At 44.3% G+C, this 17735-nt stretch overlaps 1 protein-coding gene across 2 annotated transcripts; it reads right to left on the bottom strand.

Moving 5' to 3' along the window:
• Positions 1-442: 442 nt before the first annotated feature.
• LOC124004246 (scm-like with four MBT domains protein 1) lies at positions 443-16857 on the bottom strand. 2 transcript variants are annotated; one of them, XM_046313029.1, is made up of 21 exons: positions 16766-16857; positions 14035-14092; positions 13823-13917; positions 13474-13717; positions 13196-13284; positions 12769-13021; positions 12532-12629; positions 12325-12426; positions 11682-11841; positions 11491-11573; positions 11245-11371; positions 10881-10994; positions 10663-10705; positions 10468-10535; positions 10230-10369; positions 6439-6548; positions 6088-6263; positions 4039-4217; positions 3615-3836; positions 2977-3105; positions 443-1564 (listed from the first exon to the last, which is right to left on the bottom strand). In XM_046313029.1, the coding sequence occupies exons 2-21, from the start codon at positions 14057-14059 to the stop codon at positions 1424-1426; spliced, it is 2598 nt and encodes an 865-aa protein (XP_046168985.1). In that variant the 5' UTR covers positions 14060-14092; positions 16766-16857; the 3' UTR covers positions 443-1423. The 2 variants fall into 2 exon arrangements, with proteins under 2 accessions (XP_046168985.1, XP_046168986.1); XM_046313030.1 differs by having other exon boundaries at positions 4039-4169.
• Positions 16858-17735: the final 878 nt, after the last annotated feature.

Genomic DNA, 17735 nt, shown 5'->3' with positions numbered 1-17735 from the left:
GAAAGATTTTGAACCGTGTTAAACCCATAGAGCTCGCCAGCTTCAACTCCGAAAACCCGGAAATGATTTACCTCTTGTTCGTTCAACCATTGCTATAGGGAAAATGAATAGGGAAAGAATAGGGTTTTGGGAAAAACGCCGAAAATTTTGTCTGAGGTTTTAACATAGATTTAGGAAATCTTATATGTTTTGTTCTATATGAGATAATAATCAGTTACCTTCATGAAGTCTTTGTGTTTTTTAATTATTATATACGTGCTTCAAAATACACAGAAAGTGACGTTAGCTGATTATCTCGTAGAACAAAACCTATAAGACATAAGCCTGTGTTTAACAGACACCTTATTTTCGACATTTATCCAAAAACAACATTTTCCCCATAGGTTTTGTCCAATGAACCATGGCGGAGTAAGTGCCTACAGAATGAGGCCAATACTATTGCTCTCTATTGGGATGAGATTCAGGCTTTAATTCCACATTCTCTTAAAATAGCAATCATATTCAACAAACATATTGACAAAATCAAATGAATAAATTCCAGTTTTATCTCCTGTAAGAGTAATAGATCTCAATGGCAGAGACAGGTAAATCAGGGGAAATAAAACACAAACACAGCAAAGACAGCTAGTAGAATGGCTCCTGAAAATAAAGCATACACACACTAGTCCACCAATAGTTGTAGTTAAAAGGTAAAACTATACAAATATATAAAGGGTCACAAAGGGTCCCAATATTTGGTTTATTCTTATTTGAATTTTGCTCCAAAAACACCTACATCTTAATGCTTTACAACAAGCCCTAGTTAATGTCTTCAATATGATTAGATGTTAAAATCCCTCTCTGAGAAGACGAAAAGGGTGTCAAACAGTAGGGATGGCTCTTTCTGTGGGTTTCCAATCTCAAATGTATGTCTACATTTTGAAATAAGACCTTTGCACAGATACTTTCAAAGCAAATGTGTTTAGTAGAAAATCAGGCTATAACCATTAATCACCCTATTGTACTAGAAGACCTTTTAAATATGTACACTATATACAAATTCACCCTGCTATGTACACTTTACATACCGCAATATAGTACATGGTTTATTTGTCTTTGTGCTTAAATCCTTGCATTATCAATGCTTGTCAAGTTGATCAAATGAAACCAGGAGTCATTTAGATATTGTGGGTGAGATAAACCTGAACATGACTATCCATGTTAAGGTGTCTTTACCTAGAATACAACGAGGCAGAACCCTTTCTGACCATTACACAGTAAAAAACAGGCAAAAATGAAAGTCTTGATCCGTCTGATGTCCATGCATGACTGCTGCTGTTGTGCTGGGCCTGGGTGCAGGGTCCAAAGGATGTCCAGCTGGAAATCAGTTATGGACTCATTTAATGTTACTGACTGCATGTAATGTTTTGTTCAGAACCCTCAGCTATGTAGCAAATTTCTGGTAGAATTCAAGTTTGACCCTTTCGATATGGTGACACAGCTTTATGGCTGGTCCCAGTTTCAGGTCCATACACTCCTGCAGTGTGGGCAGGTTGAGCAGAAGCAGAGCCTGTCCATCAATCTCCTGAAAACACAAGCACGGCCATGGGGTTAGACCACAATAGTCATGGATTTAGGCCATACTGTACACCAATGCTTGACTTGGGATGGAAGAAGTGCAGGAGCTGTCTTTTTCCAAGTCGGTCCATTAGACTACGTTCACCGAAATTCACAAATGGCATTATACTATAGAGACCTCTGATTATTCACCATTAATGGTTTATACACATTTTCCTTGACTTTTAACCACATGTGTAGTACTATTATTATAGCCTACATGAAAAAGTGAAGCATTATTGACACTGGAAAGCTGCTGTGTCTGATCCCATGTAGACCTACCACCTCCTGCCGTTGTGCCCTTGATCAAAGCACTTAGACCCCACATACACCTGCACTGTTAGTCACACGTGGTCAACCCTCCATCTGGAGAGCTCCTGGGTGTGCAGGCTTGGCCTTTTCAACATTACAACCAAATACTTTTGTCTTTATAGAATGATTCCCTCATTCAATAAATCAGGGATCAAATGGATAAGGTAGCCTACTTCAAAGCAACCTATCTAACTAGACATGTTAATATATAAGGCTTCATATATTCATGTTTTGGAGGAGATCTATGCACAGCAAGTTATTTGTCAATTAGGCTATTATTAAAATATTTCTTAAGTTGTCGCAATTACATGGCTACTATTTAATCGAGGAGAATCACAGCTTTCCACCAACGCAGATGTATTTATGCTCTACAGTGCCGGTGGAAAGGAAACAACAAAAGGAATGCTTAGTTAAATAGCAAGATAACTGCTACAAGTTATGTTTTGAATTCTAATTAGTCTGCTTGTCATTATTTTATACCGGCTGCTGAAATGTCACGCTCTCTCTCCTCGGGCAACGGCCCACTCGCACTGGCACACACGCAGCACACATGCAGCACACACGCAGCACCACAGACATGCACTGAAGGGTCATTCAGATAATGGCCGATATGTCATTTTTTAATTGATTGATCATATTTTTAAAAAATGGCTTTCATGAATTACATAAACAACAACTACGAAACTAATTTCCATGACTTTTCATAACTTTACAAACCATCATTTTCAATCTGCGTAATCTTGAACAACCTACTGTCACTCACAGATTCACAGACTAGCGACAAATAAACTTGAACAAAGAGTAATCAGGAAATGAATGCTCACTCTCCATGGCTATTCAATGAAGATCACGCTTTCATTCCACTTTAACCAACCTTTAGTGTGTGAATCTGGGCCAGCGATAGGTTACTTTGTTTTTATAATGGTGCCGGTATGCAATTCCCCCAAAATTAGAAGTGCTGGTACGGCATTCCAGACAGATCCGGCCCAAGTCAAGCACTGCTTGTTGTACAGTTGAGATAATGATTCTGTGTGTGTGTGTGTGTGTGTATGTGTGTGTGATTATTACCTGATCCAGGAAGATGCGTGCCAGGGGAGCACAGTCGGTGGTCCTGATGAAACACACCACATCAGTCACACTCCACTCCAGGGGACTGGTGTCCAAACACAGTTTCTGGGGAGCCTCACCTCTCAAGCTCTGCAGAACACAGAGATGCAGTTAATTAATTCATCATACTATATATAGAGACGGGTTGGCTGACAACGTCACATAAAGCAATGCGCACACTTCAATGGGGCAGACGGTTGTGTGATGTGATTCTGGATGGCCATTTAGCTAGCAACAATGACAAGAAGCTGCCATGTGGGGAATCGTAGGTGGCTCCTTTCAGCTAGTTTGATCTTGTTCTTGATATCATGTCTTGTTTTGGGGTGTTTTGACTGATGTCTATGCTAATATGGCTAAAACTTGCTAGCTAGCTAACCAACAACTGTAACAATGTATTTGAGGGACAACAAGTGCTCATTGTGCAAATGTATTTATGTTTTCAATAAACATTGGAAACGAAAGATAGTTAACATGTTATCAACAATCTAAGCCAAACTGTCAGTTTTGCCCCATAGTTGCACACGCATCGGTTTGTTGCTAAACACCGAACCGTCTATTCACAGTGAACAGACAAAAAGTAAAAGCACAGTACAGTTCACCTTTGGTGAAGGTGGGTGGTTCTCATCATCAGAGTAAGATGGGGAGCGAGGTTTCCTGCGTTTTCGGGTTGGTCTGGGCGTTGCAGGAGGAGAGGGGGATGGGGTGGGTGGTTGAGACTTCCCAATGGAATACTCTGAATCGTCCTGATCATCCTGGAGCTCAGAGCCAGTATCGTCACTCAGAGAGTTCTCATCATCCAGATCCTCCTCATCTCCACTGCCCTGTGTTAGAGAAAGGTGTTAGAGAAAGGGATGGTTAAGTTTAAAGATATCTCGATGTGAGTGTGTGTGTGTGTGTGTGTGTGTGTGTGTGTGTGTGTGTGTGTGTGTGTGTGTGTGTGTGTGTGTGTGTGTGTGTGTGTGTGTGTGTGTGTGTGTGTGTGTGTGTGTGTGTGTGTGTGTGTGTGTGGAGTGTGTCTGTTACCTGTGGTGAACCGGCAGGTGTGTTGTCTAGTGAGGCTGAGGAGCGTCTCTTCTTATGGACAAATAGTTGCTTTCTCCTCTTCCTCCTTCTACCTCTTCTCTTCACCCCTCCTTCTAGGTTAGAATGCCCCCCTGGTGGGCGGCCCACTCGTTTACATTTCTTCTTACCATAATAATAAGCTGCAGAGAACACATCAATACTCCAATCTCAGTCCTCCTGAGCATTCTGCATCCAATGCTTTATCATCAACATACACCGTGAATTTGGAAAGTATTCAGACCCCTTGACTTTTTACACATTTTGTTGCGTTACTGCCTTATTCTAAAATATAATAATTTGTTTTTTTCCCCTCACATACATCTACACACAATACCCCATAATGACAAAGCAAAAACAGTTTAGACATTTTTGCAAATGTATAAAAACAAAAAAAACTTAAATATCACATTTACATAAATATTCAGAACCTCTACTCAGTACTTTGTTGAAGCATCTTTGGCATCGAGTACATCCTCGATTCTTATTGGGTATAATGCGACAAGCTTGGCACACCTATATTTGGGGAGTTTTTCTCCATTCTTCTCTGCAGATCCTCTCAAGCTCCGTCAGGTTGGATGGGGAGCGTCGCTGCACAGCTATTTTCAGGTCTCTCCAGAGTTGTTCAAGTCCTGGCTCTGGCTGGGCCACTCAAGGACATTTAGAGACTTGTCCCGAAGCCATTCCGGTGTGGTCTTGGCTGTGTGCTTAGGGTTGTTGTCCTGTTGTTGTCCCTTGTCCGAAAGTGAACCTTCGCCCAAGTCTGAAGTCCTGAATGCTCTGACAGAGTTTTTCATCAAGGATCTCTCTGTACTTTGATCTGTTCATCTTTCCCTCAATCCTGACTAGTCTCCCAGTCCTTGCTGCTGAAAAACATCCCCACAGCATGATGCTGCCACCACCATGCTTCACTGTAGGGATGGTGCCAGGTTTCCTCCAGACGTGACGCTTGGCATTCAGGCCAAAGAGAATCTTGTTTCTCATGGTCTGAATATCCTTTACGTGCCTTTTGGCAAACTCCAAGCGGGCTGTCATGGGTATTTTACTTAGGAGTGTGTTCCGTCTGGCCACTAAAGGCCTAATTGGTGGAGTGCTGCAGAGATGGCTGTCCTTCTGGAAGGTTCTCCCATCTCCACGGAGGAATGCTGGCGCTCTGTCAGAGTGACCATCGGGTTCTTGGTCACCTCCCTGACCAAGACCCTTCTCCCCTGATTGCTCAGTTGGCCAGCTCTAGGAAGAGTCTTGGTGGTTCCAAACTTCTTCCATTTAAGAATGATGGAGGCCACTGTCTTGTTGGGGATGTTCAATGCTGCAGCAGGTTTTTGGTATCCTTCCCCATATCTGTGCCTCGACACAATCCTGTCTCAGAGCTCTATGGACAATTCCTTCGACCTCATGGCTGGTTTTCGCTGACAACATTTACATTTACATTTAAGTCATTTAGCAGACGCTCTTATCCAGAGCGACTTACAAATTGGTGCATTCACCTGGGACTATATATAGACAGGTGTGTGCCTTTCCAAATCATGTCCAATCAATTTAATTTACCACAGGTGGACTCCAATCAAATTGTAGCAACATCTCAAGGATGATCAATGGAAACAGAATGCACCAGAGCTCAATTTAGAGCTTCATAGCAAAGGGTCTGAATATTTATGTAAATAAGATATGTCTGTTTTTTATTTGTAATATGATTATTTTTTTGAGTTAAAAACCTATTTTTGCTTTGTCATTACGGAGTATTGTGTGTAGACTGATACATTTGAATCAATTTTAGAATAAGGCTGTAACGTACATTTTTTGGGAAAAAGTCAAGGGGTCTGAATACTTTCCAAATGCACTGTAAGTGTATAGCGAAATACACATAAAACAGACACTGCGTCCCCTATTTGTTGATTCCCCCCCTTACTTATCATCATTGAGTGTCTCTTTATCTCCATAACACCTGATTTCTGAACACCAGGTTTTACTCATATGTATTTGATTTAGAGCAATTGAGTAGGTCACACATACTGTATTTGGTCTTGGTGAGCACAGAGCAGTTCTCTGAGCAGCGCTCCAGAACCATGCGAGGTCCAAACAGGTTTGGGCAACACTCCAGCTTGATGCAGGTCTTCCTACAGAATTCCGCCACACAATCTGCTGTACGCACTATCTCCACCGTAGCCCGGTAACTCTTTCCCTTGTACCTGCCGGTCAAGAGCAGATGCTCAGGTTAGCAACGCTAGAACAGCTTAGCCAATCCCAATAAACACTTTAATCATCAACTCAACACAAACACGAGCAGAAAAGCTTAGACTGAATCTATGCAGAAAGTGCATTTGGTGATTGTAATGACGTTATGATAGAGTAGGCGTTCCTCACTTGGCTTTGAGTGTCTCTCCATGGCCGTGCCAGCGGTCCTCCTGGTCGAGCTGCAGCTCCCTGAGCACCCGGCTGGGCTTGTAGGCTGAGTTGATCAGCAGAGTCAACACCTGGACAGGACACAGGGAGATGGAGAGAGACATAAAGGGCTTAGCATGGATACTGTTCCCAGTCTAACTGGGAAGTCAGGAGTGATCTCTGGGATAGCAAGATTTTGCCCTATTACCAACTGCCCTAAGTAGATTTGAGTAGTTTAGTTGACTTTTTAGTACAATGTGATACAGTTATTACATCATAGTGACCGTATTACCACCACACAGGGAGTGACGAGTCATGACCACAGTCAAATTACCTGTGACCGTTGGTCGCTTATGTGTAGTCTACCCAACGGCCCTCACTAATGGCCTGGTACTCAGCGCTCTATAGTCCCTCTAATTACGTTCTAAACACTTTATGATTGAATTTGAATAATCTTAATGATGAGGACAAATGGTGATGGGAGTTAGAGGTCCCGTTCCGAAATGGACACGGGAAAGCCCTGGACCCAATATGCATCATTACATTTTTAAAACAAATTCCGAACTGACCTAAAGACAACGATCAGAAAAGCCAATTATTTTGCTACTTTATTAACCGCTAGGGAGAAAGGGAGGGAGAGAGACGCACAGAGCAAGCATCTCTAACTACTATGGAGCAAGGGAGGGGCTGTGCAGTGTGTGAGTAAGCTCGACTGGAGGCTTGGAGCACCGGAGGCACGGAGCACCGGAGCAGGTACAGAGGGAGAAAGAGACAGCAACCACTAGTGCTAGTAGACTAACTTTATGCTAGTTATTTATCACCCATCCGATTGCATAGTAGCCTATCTGCCTTGACTGCATCACACCGAGAGAAGCAAGCTAACTAGGCTAATTGAAGCTAGCCATAACGCTACTGCGCTTCTCACAGTCCTACAGTTAGCCTACAAATAACAACAACTCCATTCAGATTATAAATAGCAGCATTGGCTTTTGTTCGTTGTAGCCTTTCCTTTTAATTTTACTTTTAATTCTGTCATTTTAATTCCATCTTCCACTGATTAGATATCTCCCAACTTGCTTGCTACACAATCAGAGCAGCAATGCAATTCTCTCTCTGCGAAAGCGCAAGGATTAGAGCGCATGTCTTTTTTGCCAACTTTTGCCAAATCATCAATATAGAGTCGCATATTTTTTATTTATTTGACCTTTATTTAACTAGGCAAGTCAGTTAAGAACAAATTCTTATTTTCAATGACGGCAGTGAGTTAAATAAACAATGGGTTAAATAATGATAAATAAGGACAGAACGACAGATTTGTACCTTGTCAGCTCAGGGATTTGAACCTGCAACCTTCCGGTTACTAGTCCAACACTCTAACCACTAGGCTACCCTGCCGCCTCAACACCTTAAGCATCATTTACATTTACATATTACATTTAAGTCATTTAGCAGACGCTCTTATCCAGAGCGACTTACAAATTGGTGCATTCACCTTATGACATCCAGTGGAACAACCACTTTACAATAGTGCATCTAAATATTTTAAGGGGGGAGGGGGTGAGAAGGATTACTTTATCCTATCCTAGGTATTCCTTAAAGAGGTGAGGTTTCAGGTGTCTCCGGAAGGTGGTGATTGACTCCGCTGTCCTGGCGTCATGAGGGAGTTTGTTCCACCATTGGGGAGCCAGAGCAGCGAACAGTTTTGACTGAGCTGAGCGGGAACTGTACTTCCTCAGTGGTAGGGAGGCGAGCAGGCCAGAGGTGGATGAACGCAGTGCCCTTATTTGGGTGTAGGGCCTGATCAGAGCCTGGAGGTACTGAGGTGCCGTTCCCCTCACAGCTCCGTAGGCAAGCACCATGGTCTTGTAGCGGATGCGAGCTTCAACTGGAAGCCAGTGGAGAGAGCGGAGGAGCGGGGTGACGTGAGAGAACTTGGGAAGGTTGAACACTAGTCGGGCTGCGGCGTTCTGGATGAGTTGTAGGGGTTTAATGGCACAGGCAGGGAGCCCAGCCAACAGCGAGTTGCAGTAATCCAGACGGGAGATGACAAGTGCCTGGATTAGGACCTGCGCCGCTTCCTGTGTGAGGCAGGGTCGTACTCTGCGGATGTTGTAGAGCATGAACCTACAGGAACGGGCCACCGCCTTGATGTTAGTTGAGAACGACAGTTTGTTGTCCAGGATCACGCCAAGGTTCTTAGCGCTCTGGGAGGAGGACACAATGGAGTTGTCAACCGTGATGGCGAGATCATGGAACGGGCAGTCCTTCCCCGGGAGGAAGAGCAGCTCCGTCTTGCCGAAGTTCAGCATGAGGTGGTGATCCGTCATCCACACTGATATGTCTGCCAGACATGCAGAGATGCGATTCGCCACCTGGTCATCAGAAGGGGGAAAGGAGAAGATTAATTGTGTGTCGTCTGCATAGCAATGATAGGAGAGACCATGTGAGGTTATGACAGAGCCAAGTGACTTGGTGTATAGCGAGAATAGGAGAGGGCCTAGAACAGAGCCCTGGGGGACACCAGTGGTGAGAGCGCGTGGTGAGGAGACAGATTCTCGCCACGCCACCTGGTAGGAGCGACCTGTCAGGTAGGACGCAATCCAAGCGTGGGCCGCGCCGGAGATGCCCAACTCGGAGAGGGTGGAGAGGAGGATCTGATGGTTCACAGTATCGAAGGCAGCCGATAGGTCTAGAAGGATGAGAGCAGAGGAGAGAGAGTTAGCTTTAGCGGTGCGGAGCGCCTCCGTGATACAGAGAAGAGCAGTCTCAGTTGAATGACTAGTCTTGAAACCTGACTGATTTGGATCAAGAAGGTCATTCTGAGAGAGATAGCGGGAGAGCTGACCAAGGACGGCACGTTCAAGAGTTTTGGAGAGAAAAGAAAGAAGGGATACTGGTCTGTAGTTGTTGACATCGGAGGGATCGAGTGTAGGTTTTTTCAGAAGGGGTGCAACTCTCGCTCTCTTGAAGACGGAAGGGACGTAGCCAGCGGTCAGGGATAAGTTGATGAGCGAGGTGAGGTAAGGGAGAAGGTCTCCGGAAATGGTCTGGAGAAGAGAGGAGGGGATAGGGTCGAGCGGGCAGGTTGTTGGGCGGCCGGCCGTCACAAGACGCGAGATTTCATCTGGAGAGAGAGGGGAGAAAGAGGTCAGAGCACAGGGTAGGGCAGTGTGAGCAGAACCAGCGGTGTTGTTTGACTTAGCAAACGAGGATCGGATGTCGTCGATCTTCTTTTCAAAATGGTTGACGAAGTCATCTGCAGAGAGGGAGGAGGGGGGAGGGGGAGGAGGATTCAGGAGGGAGGAGAATGTGGCAAAGAGCTTCCTAGGGTTAGAGGCAGATGCTTGGAATTTAGAGTGGTAGAAAGTGGCTTTAGCAGCAGAGACAGAGGAGGAAAATGTAGAGAGGAGGGAGTGAAAGGATGCCAGGTCCGCAGGGAGGCGAGTTTTCCTCCATTTCCGCTCGGCCTTCCGGAGCCCTGTATGTTTTTATTTGTATGGTTTGTATACCTATCACAACTAAAATGACCAATTAACTCTAAATAAAGTGTAGCCTATAGGATCTGTTTCAAATGATCACTTTTACGCTCAACACAATAGCCACTCCTTTCGACTTTTTAAAATGTAGGCCTAGATGTTCCAAACGCCCGCATCAGCAGCTTGTAAGTGTGGAATCCCGGAGGTGCTTAAGGTGTTTATGTTAATTAACGGTCACCGCCAAAGCCCTAACATAATGTACTATGTTTGTTCCAATCCCACCCAGGTGCTCCTCACCTCTTTGAGAACCAGGACACAGTTGCCAGGGCCAACACACTGGGGCAGCTCAGCGATGCGGCCCTTGTTCAGGTAGGGGCCGGAGAAGCAGCGGTGGTTGAAGAAAATCTTGGGACAGCAGTACTTTCCGTTCCCCTGTCCTGTACACAAACACATCACACAGAATGTAAGAGGTGTGCCTCACGTCAGAAATCCCAATAATGTATTTCTCTGGTATGTCTACATGAGAAACACTCACCAGTCTCTGATTGGCTGGCCAACTGCAACCTGAGTGTGTCAGGTGTTGTGGATTTGGGTGGTGCTCGGCTATAGGGACAAAGATACAGGTTAGGGGTCAAAGTGCATGGGACTGGAGTGTTAACCAATCAAAAGTGGACAAACAACCAATTACCAGCCAATGATAGATTCCTTCCTTTCCCATAGGCCTACTTACTGTTTCTCAGGCTGCACCACAGCAATCCTCCTCTGCTTTTCAACTGTAAGACAATATATAATCACCAGAAATAAAACTCTACTGAAACTATACAGAGTACTGTCAAATACGGCGACTGCAATGGTTAAAACTTCCATGCATATTGTGGAATGCTAGTGGCTCCCCTTCACATTAGAGAGAGAGAGAGACACAATGTTATCTTATTTTGGGACACCCACCTTTGGGTTTGATGGGGTACAGCAGGGGGTAACCGTTGGTCTCACACCAGCTGACAGGGAAGATATCCAACGAGTCCACATGAGCGATCAGCTCTGGTATAGCCTGTTTCAGCCCTAGACACAAAGAGACTGATTTAGACCCACAGAACTAATTCATTATCTAATATTAATACCATCAGTGTGCACAAGCCCACACTCAAATGGTCCCAGACTAAGATTGAAAAATGCAGGGCCCGGATATGATTATTTGATTTGATTTATTTAACTATTTAACTAGGCAAGTCAGTTAAGAACAAATTCTTATTTACAATGACGGCCTAACCCGGACAACGCTGGGCCAAGATGCGTAGCTACAGGTTCTCACCTTCCAGGCCAAGCCAAATATGTTGCCCTTTGACCTTGGTCACCGTTGCCACGTGAATGTGCTCAGGTGATATTGGGTTGACCGCCTCCAACTTCATGGCCTCTTTAAAGCTGTGATCAGACTGTTCCTGAGAGGTAGACAGGGATACATCAGGAGAGAGAGATTATTCATGTCCCATGTTCACCCATGCTATACACTCATGTTATATAACATGCATTGCTCCATGTAAGACAGAGCTTGACTCACTGTGAGGAAACAGTGTTGTGGTGCTGCCTCTGCCTGACACTGTTTCAGGTAGTCTGCCCAGTCAAAGTCCTGCCCCTGGTACCCTACACAACCGGAGAGAGAGACCACAATACAATTAGATAAATCCTCAAATATAATAACTGAGCACATTTTTAAAAGTAGCTCTGTAAATGTTACTAGCGTTTCATCACCTGGAGGGGGGCTGAGTGGGAGGCCGTTCTTAAGGCTCCACTGGGCAGGAAAGATCCCAGGACTGTCCCTGTGACACAGGAAGGACCCAACGCCTTCTGCCCCTGAATCATCACCACGGAGACTGTCCATCTTTACTAGGAAGCACTCGTCACTGAACACCTGAAGAGGAGAGGTAGGGTATCACATCACACTCCCCTCTGGGCACAGACATCAAATCAACTTTTATTCCACGTTAGTTTAACCTGTGTGTGCCCAGTGGGTCATGTCTGCTCTATGCAGTATTTACCCTACCCTTGTTCCATAAGCATATCTCACCCAAAGGTAACCTCACATACACTACCATACTGTATCTTAATGACTTCAATTTCTACTTGGTGGGTAGGCTCCCAGAGTTTACATGGGTACTATGTCAGGATTTATTTGAGCAAATCTCTACTCTCCTAGCCCTGAGGTGACCACTGATCTGGGTGGACTGAATATGCAACAACAATATAGCTGAAACTGTTGGGTGGGCTGAAGTGCCTTCACTACTGTACTGTCATCATCCAACCCAGTCATAATAATGATCTCTGGTCTGAGAAGAACGTAGTCCGACAATTCTAGGAGCCTGAGGTGAGACTGGGCCAGTAAAGAGGTTGTCACCTTGATAACGGTGGCAGGACTGATGCAGAAAGGGGACGTAGGGTCAACAGCCTCCAGTTTCATCCCCTCAGTAAAGCAGTGGGCAGCAATGGCAGGCCGGTCCTGAAGCAAACACACACACACAGTGATGGCTCATTCGATCAACATTGCACTGGTATTCCACAGACCCTTGTAGTGCTAATACATACTGCTTGGTAGTGCCTTTACCTTATAGAACTCTTCAGAGAGGGCCTCGTCATGAGGCTGATTACTGATCCTCTGTCTGACCTCCTCCCACTCCTCCTCCGTGTGCAGGGGGACCAGGGCTGAAACAAGCAACCACACACACAAATTATCATATTAAACAGTAAAAAAACACAACCTCAGATATATTCATGAATCATATTTAGTTTTTGCATTTTGAAACTGAATTCACCCAAGATCTTTCTGAAAAGAGCCGTTTACCTGAAGGAGGCCTGAGGGTGCAGCCGTGCTCTTTGGCCCAGCCAGGTGGGTGGAGGCGGGGGTGCAGGTAGTAGAGCCAGAGGGTGGAGTGTGTATCAGGGAGTCTCTCTGTGCCTGCTAGGCGTAGTCTCAGCCTGCCACCCATGTTCTCCTCCACCTCAGCGCCCCACGCCACCCCAGGGTCAACACTGTCCTGCAGCTCCACACTGCAGCCTGGAGACATCAGATCCACTGGGTCCTTACCACGCTGGGGCTATAGACACACACACACACGAGCACATACGTGTAAGCGCACAGGCAGACACACAAGTAAGGACATGCTGGATTACACTCTGCAATACCCTTACTGATACAAAGTGAGTTCAAAACCCTTGCTTATCTGGCATACATTCCCAGTTGTTCCAGTTTATAACTGAACCCCTCTCACCCCTTCCAGTAGGTTGGCAGGTGCACTGCACTTCTCAGCTAGGGCTTTCTCCAGGACATCCTCCCAGTCTGGTTGCTTCTCTCTCACACCTGAGGTGGGCGATGGAGAGACATGGTTAAGGAATATAAAAACAAGCTTGGGAAATGTCTTTGAAAAACTCAGGTCTAGATTTCATGGTAATAACCCCGTAATAACCCTGGTACAACTAGTTGGGAGTGGAAGAGATCATTCACAACAGCCATCGCAGTGAGTTCTCTCCCCTGTCCAAGCTCCCTCACCCTCGGGGGGTCTCATGGGTTTGCTCTGCTCCCGGCTCCAGCCCAGGGGGTGGAGGTCAGCCGTCATAATGTCACACCAGAAGTCGGCGCGGCGGTCGTCGTGGTAACCTTCGTATCGCAGGAGGAGCAGCTGGCCACAGGTGGTGATGATGGAGGCCACCCAGTAGGGTTGGTCGGTCTCTGAACGCACACACACCTCCAGCTTCATACCTGGAGTCAGACCTGTCTGCAAGCCCTGGTCCACCTGGGGAGAATGATATATGAAAAGCTCTTATAAGGTGAACTATTGATCAACATTGTATGAGTATTGTGTGGGGTTATGAGGAGTGTAAATAGTCTCAGTACTTACGTGTTTGAAGGCATGGTGGGGCACAGACACTGCCCCGTTCTCCTCCAAATAGTCATCCCAGTTAAAGTCAGACACATCCAGACTAGAGTCTCCGTCTGCAACACACACACACAAATACGCACACGCATACACACACACAGGTTCATTCTGTTATTTGTGTCAAAAAGCCCTCTCCACCAGTAACAACGCTGCAGGTCCATGTTGTTACTCACCGGACTCCAGCAACTCATGACTCATGTTGGCTCCTCCTACCGACCAAGTCTAGAAGCTCTGGGGAAGAAAGGAAAGACAGATTATTATCTAGAAAAGATGGACGTCATTCTTTAAATCTGTCTGACAGCCAAAACCAGGAGAGCAAGAAAGCATAGTAGGCTGTTGGTAAGTGGCATAGGTGGTCTCAGGGATGTCATTTGAATGTGTCCAGTCCTTACATTTTGTTTTTGGGATGGGGAGGGCGGCTTAGCAAATGGAAGTATAAACAAAGTTTAGTTAGTGTGTTTGAGAGAAGAGTGACACAGAGAATATTTAGGTACGTGTTTTGCTAATACAAAATGACCTTGCTAATACAAAATGACCTTGCTAATACAAAATGACCTTGCTAAGTTGCTAAAAGTATGAGAGAGGACTTAATCACTTTAAAAATGCTAAATGAGGCGAAATACATCTCAAACAGATCACAACTTTGAAACAAAGTTGAACAGTTAGGCTATAGCCACTCTGTGACAACAAAGAGGATAAACTAACTTAACACAACAAGAGAAATAGCATTTATATACTGGGCATGAGAGAGCATTAGAGATGACAATAGCTGAGAGGTTTGTGTAAAGGATGCGGAGGATAGCTGCTCTGTCACTGCGGCTCCATTCAGCAAGGCTGTCAGGCCTGTCTTTGTCATGTCTGATGTCTCTATTAAAGAGGAGACAGCCATCAGACAGGGTCTCCCTGACCACGGCCCGGACACCACGGCCCACGTAACCCAGGATCAGCCCTTTACCCACGACCCTGCTGCTGCCCACACACACACACACACACACACACACACAGCTATCCAGCTGAGGGCCTCGTTGTGCTTGAGGTCACACTCACGTCTCAAACACTAGGGAGGATGATGAAAAGAGCAGCAGAGCCATTTAGCTATTGACAAAGAGCCAGCCCTCAGTGTTGGGCTGCCTTATGATAACTGGTTATCTCCAGAAAATATTTTAAATCGTTGTTGATTGAAAGACAAAGACTGCTTGAAAATGTCAGCAAGTTTTTTTCCTCATTATTTCCATATGACAAATACACAAATCTGAATGAAGCTGAGAAGAGGAGGGGGTTGATGAGAAATGATTTCTTGATGCTGAAATTTGAGGGAATTCACAGGTCAATCTGTTAAACAATCGGTTACTTAATCACCAAAGTGAACAGGAAAACGAACAACTTCCCCCATCGTTTCATAGAGGCCTACCCAGTACTCCCACTCACCACCAGCAGACTGACTGCCTGACTCTCAGACTGACTCTTTCTAGTAGAATGTACACTGACTCACCCTGAAAGAGAAACTAGAATGCATACACTAACACACGCTGATCTTTACAACCGCCTCCTAAGAGTTACTGGATCATACGATCAGTGCTTAACATGCCATTGACTGAATGAAGTCCTCTGAGTCACACTGAGTGGTCGCTGGGCAGGAAATGCAAGTTAAAGAAATGCATTGATTGGACACACAAGGGGTTGAGAAATGAACTGTAAACGAAAGTGAAGTCTGTTGATGACATGGGTTTATGTTGAGAATAACCTTCGACTAAATGGGAGTATTTTCATCAAGTACAACACGTTTACAACAATGTGTTGATGTGTTTATGAATCCTCATTGTCAGCAATTAGCTTACACATAAGCTTCTTGTTATTTGAGAGATTGCATTTCAGTGTTGTATGTTGCCATTGTCAAATAGTGGCCTAATGTAAGTGGGGTGTCCGAGTGCCCCTCGTACGTCACAAGACATTCAGCGCAGTATTGTAACTGTCATTTGAACTGGATTTGTCGTGTTAATGCCCATAGAAGAGCTTGGCCGGGAGAAGTGGAAATCACATTTTTGCGCAAAAAACACTTCATATTGATATTTCATCGGCAAGTCAAATAAAACAATGTTGCATTTTAGGCTACATGGCACATCAATTGAAGCAATGTTGCAGTTTATAGCAAAATGTCAATTGAAACAATGTTGCTGCGATTACTCAAGTAGCATAACTGGGAACTTGGAGTTATAGTTGAGAGAAATAGGCAGTTTAGTGCTTAGATTAGCCTACGTGTAAATGTTAATCTTATAGCATCATTTATCTGGTAGTCATACAACAACAATGAAATAACATTAAAATTAAATCTAAAGGATTCCTAGGCCTATTTGATTTAAAGTCAAATACACCAGAGTCGTCTATTATAAATCGTGCAGCCTTTATTATATAAGAGCGATAAATGGATTAAGTTCAGTAACAACATTTTCGGGGAATTCTCGATAGACGCTTTCAATAATTTTCAAGCTATTAACGCAATAGCTTTGCACAGGCACGAGCGCCGATGATCCAACTTTCACACTAGAACGAACGTGCAATAAGAGAAGGACACAGAATGCAAGAAATAACATGTATTTCATAGCCTCTGTGTTTATTCCATATAGGTCAGTTCTGATGCCAAATGCACCAAGTCGAATGCGGCTGATTCGGCACATGCTAAAAACGTCTGTGACCAAGTCAAGTTACTGGAACGTCATGGCTTGAGCAATAGGCTAGCTACACTGTAGCGAGCAATAAGGGCGCTTGCACTCGACCGAGCCCGAGTCATCTTTTTTAGAGACGGGAAAAAAGACGCAGACAGCATCAAAATGCATTATATCATATTAAGCTCGTAATAAACAAAATATAGTATGTGAGTATTTGGTTACATAATCTGATTCTTACCAGTAAATAGTTTTTCAACTCGGTTTAAGATGCCGTCTCTTTCCGCCTAGTCGTTCACGACCTCATTCCAATATGGCACAAACTGCCACTGCGCATGTTCTGCCGCCTATATCCACATTCTAAACCCGGGTAGATAATATTGTCGGCTTTGACAATGAAAAAATGACTAACATCTTCAAACAATACACATTGACATCTCCAAAACCAGTATTAACAGACGCAAAGAAAATTAAATTTTTATTTTTTATTTTTTATTCAGAAATAGCCTATTTCAGAGGAGGCAAAAAATTATATTAATATTCTTTAACGTTGATTGAGACAGAAGCTTTAGCCTACGTTTGGCTAATTTCCCTATGGATTCAACACTTTGTTTAATCGTTGAACTAGAATATGGATCGCATGTATAACCGACTCAATTTGTTGAATGGCATTTTTTTATATAAAAAAACTGTGAAGGTGATATTGACTTTTGCCTGGAGAAATAAACGCATCGAGTTGCTTACATTTGCCTCATTGTTCCGCACAGAAATACATATACAGATGATGAAACTGAAGGATATAATGGAATAACATAGCAGGCTTTTTTTCCACAATCAGAACATCTAAGATTTGACGCGAGGGTGTCGGGGACTGTGCGATAATAAGGTGTTTGTGAAATGTTTGGGTGTGGAGCTTTTAGAGATATGCTTTCATAGCAATATGCTTCCAATTTCACGTCGAACCAAATGTGTTTCTCGTTTTGACTAGGCTATATTAAAAGGAGCCCGGTTTGATAAAGGCATGTTCTCACGACGACGATGTAGACTAGGCTAAAACTGAATTAATCCCCACAAAAGACCAATGCATTTGGTAGATGAATAGAAAACATTTATGAGATTTCCGTTGCACAGTCGTTGCGAAAGGACATGGTATAAATACAATTCAATAAATGTGGCATAAGGAGAATTCATTCAATATTATTGAATGAATG

The sequence above is a fragment of the Oncorhynchus gorbuscha genome, linkage group LG18 (assembly GCF_021184085.1).
Source record: "Oncorhynchus gorbuscha isolate QuinsamMale2020 ecotype Even-year linkage group LG18, OgorEven_v1.0, whole genome shotgun sequence".
Lineage (NCBI taxonomy): Eukaryota > Metazoa > Chordata > Actinopteri > Salmoniformes > Salmonidae > Oncorhynchus > Oncorhynchus gorbuscha.
Note: the sequence above shows the minus strand (reverse complement) of the source record. Positions and strands in the feature narration are given on the sequence as shown.

Excerpts from the sequence above, each read along its gene's own strand:
- LOC124004246 (XM_046313029.1), bottom strand. The coding sequence starts at position 14,059 with ATGAGTCATGAGTTGCTGGAGTCCG. Across the intron at positions 12,427-12,531 it reads TCTCTGAAGAGTTCTATAAG|GACCGGCCTGCCATTGCTGC; the intron begins GTAAAGGCACTA and ends TGTTTGCTTCAG. Across the intron at positions 11,372-11,490 it reads CACAACACTGTTTCCTCACA|GAACAGTCTGATCACAGCTT; the intron begins GTGAGTCAAGCT and ends TCTACCTCTCAG.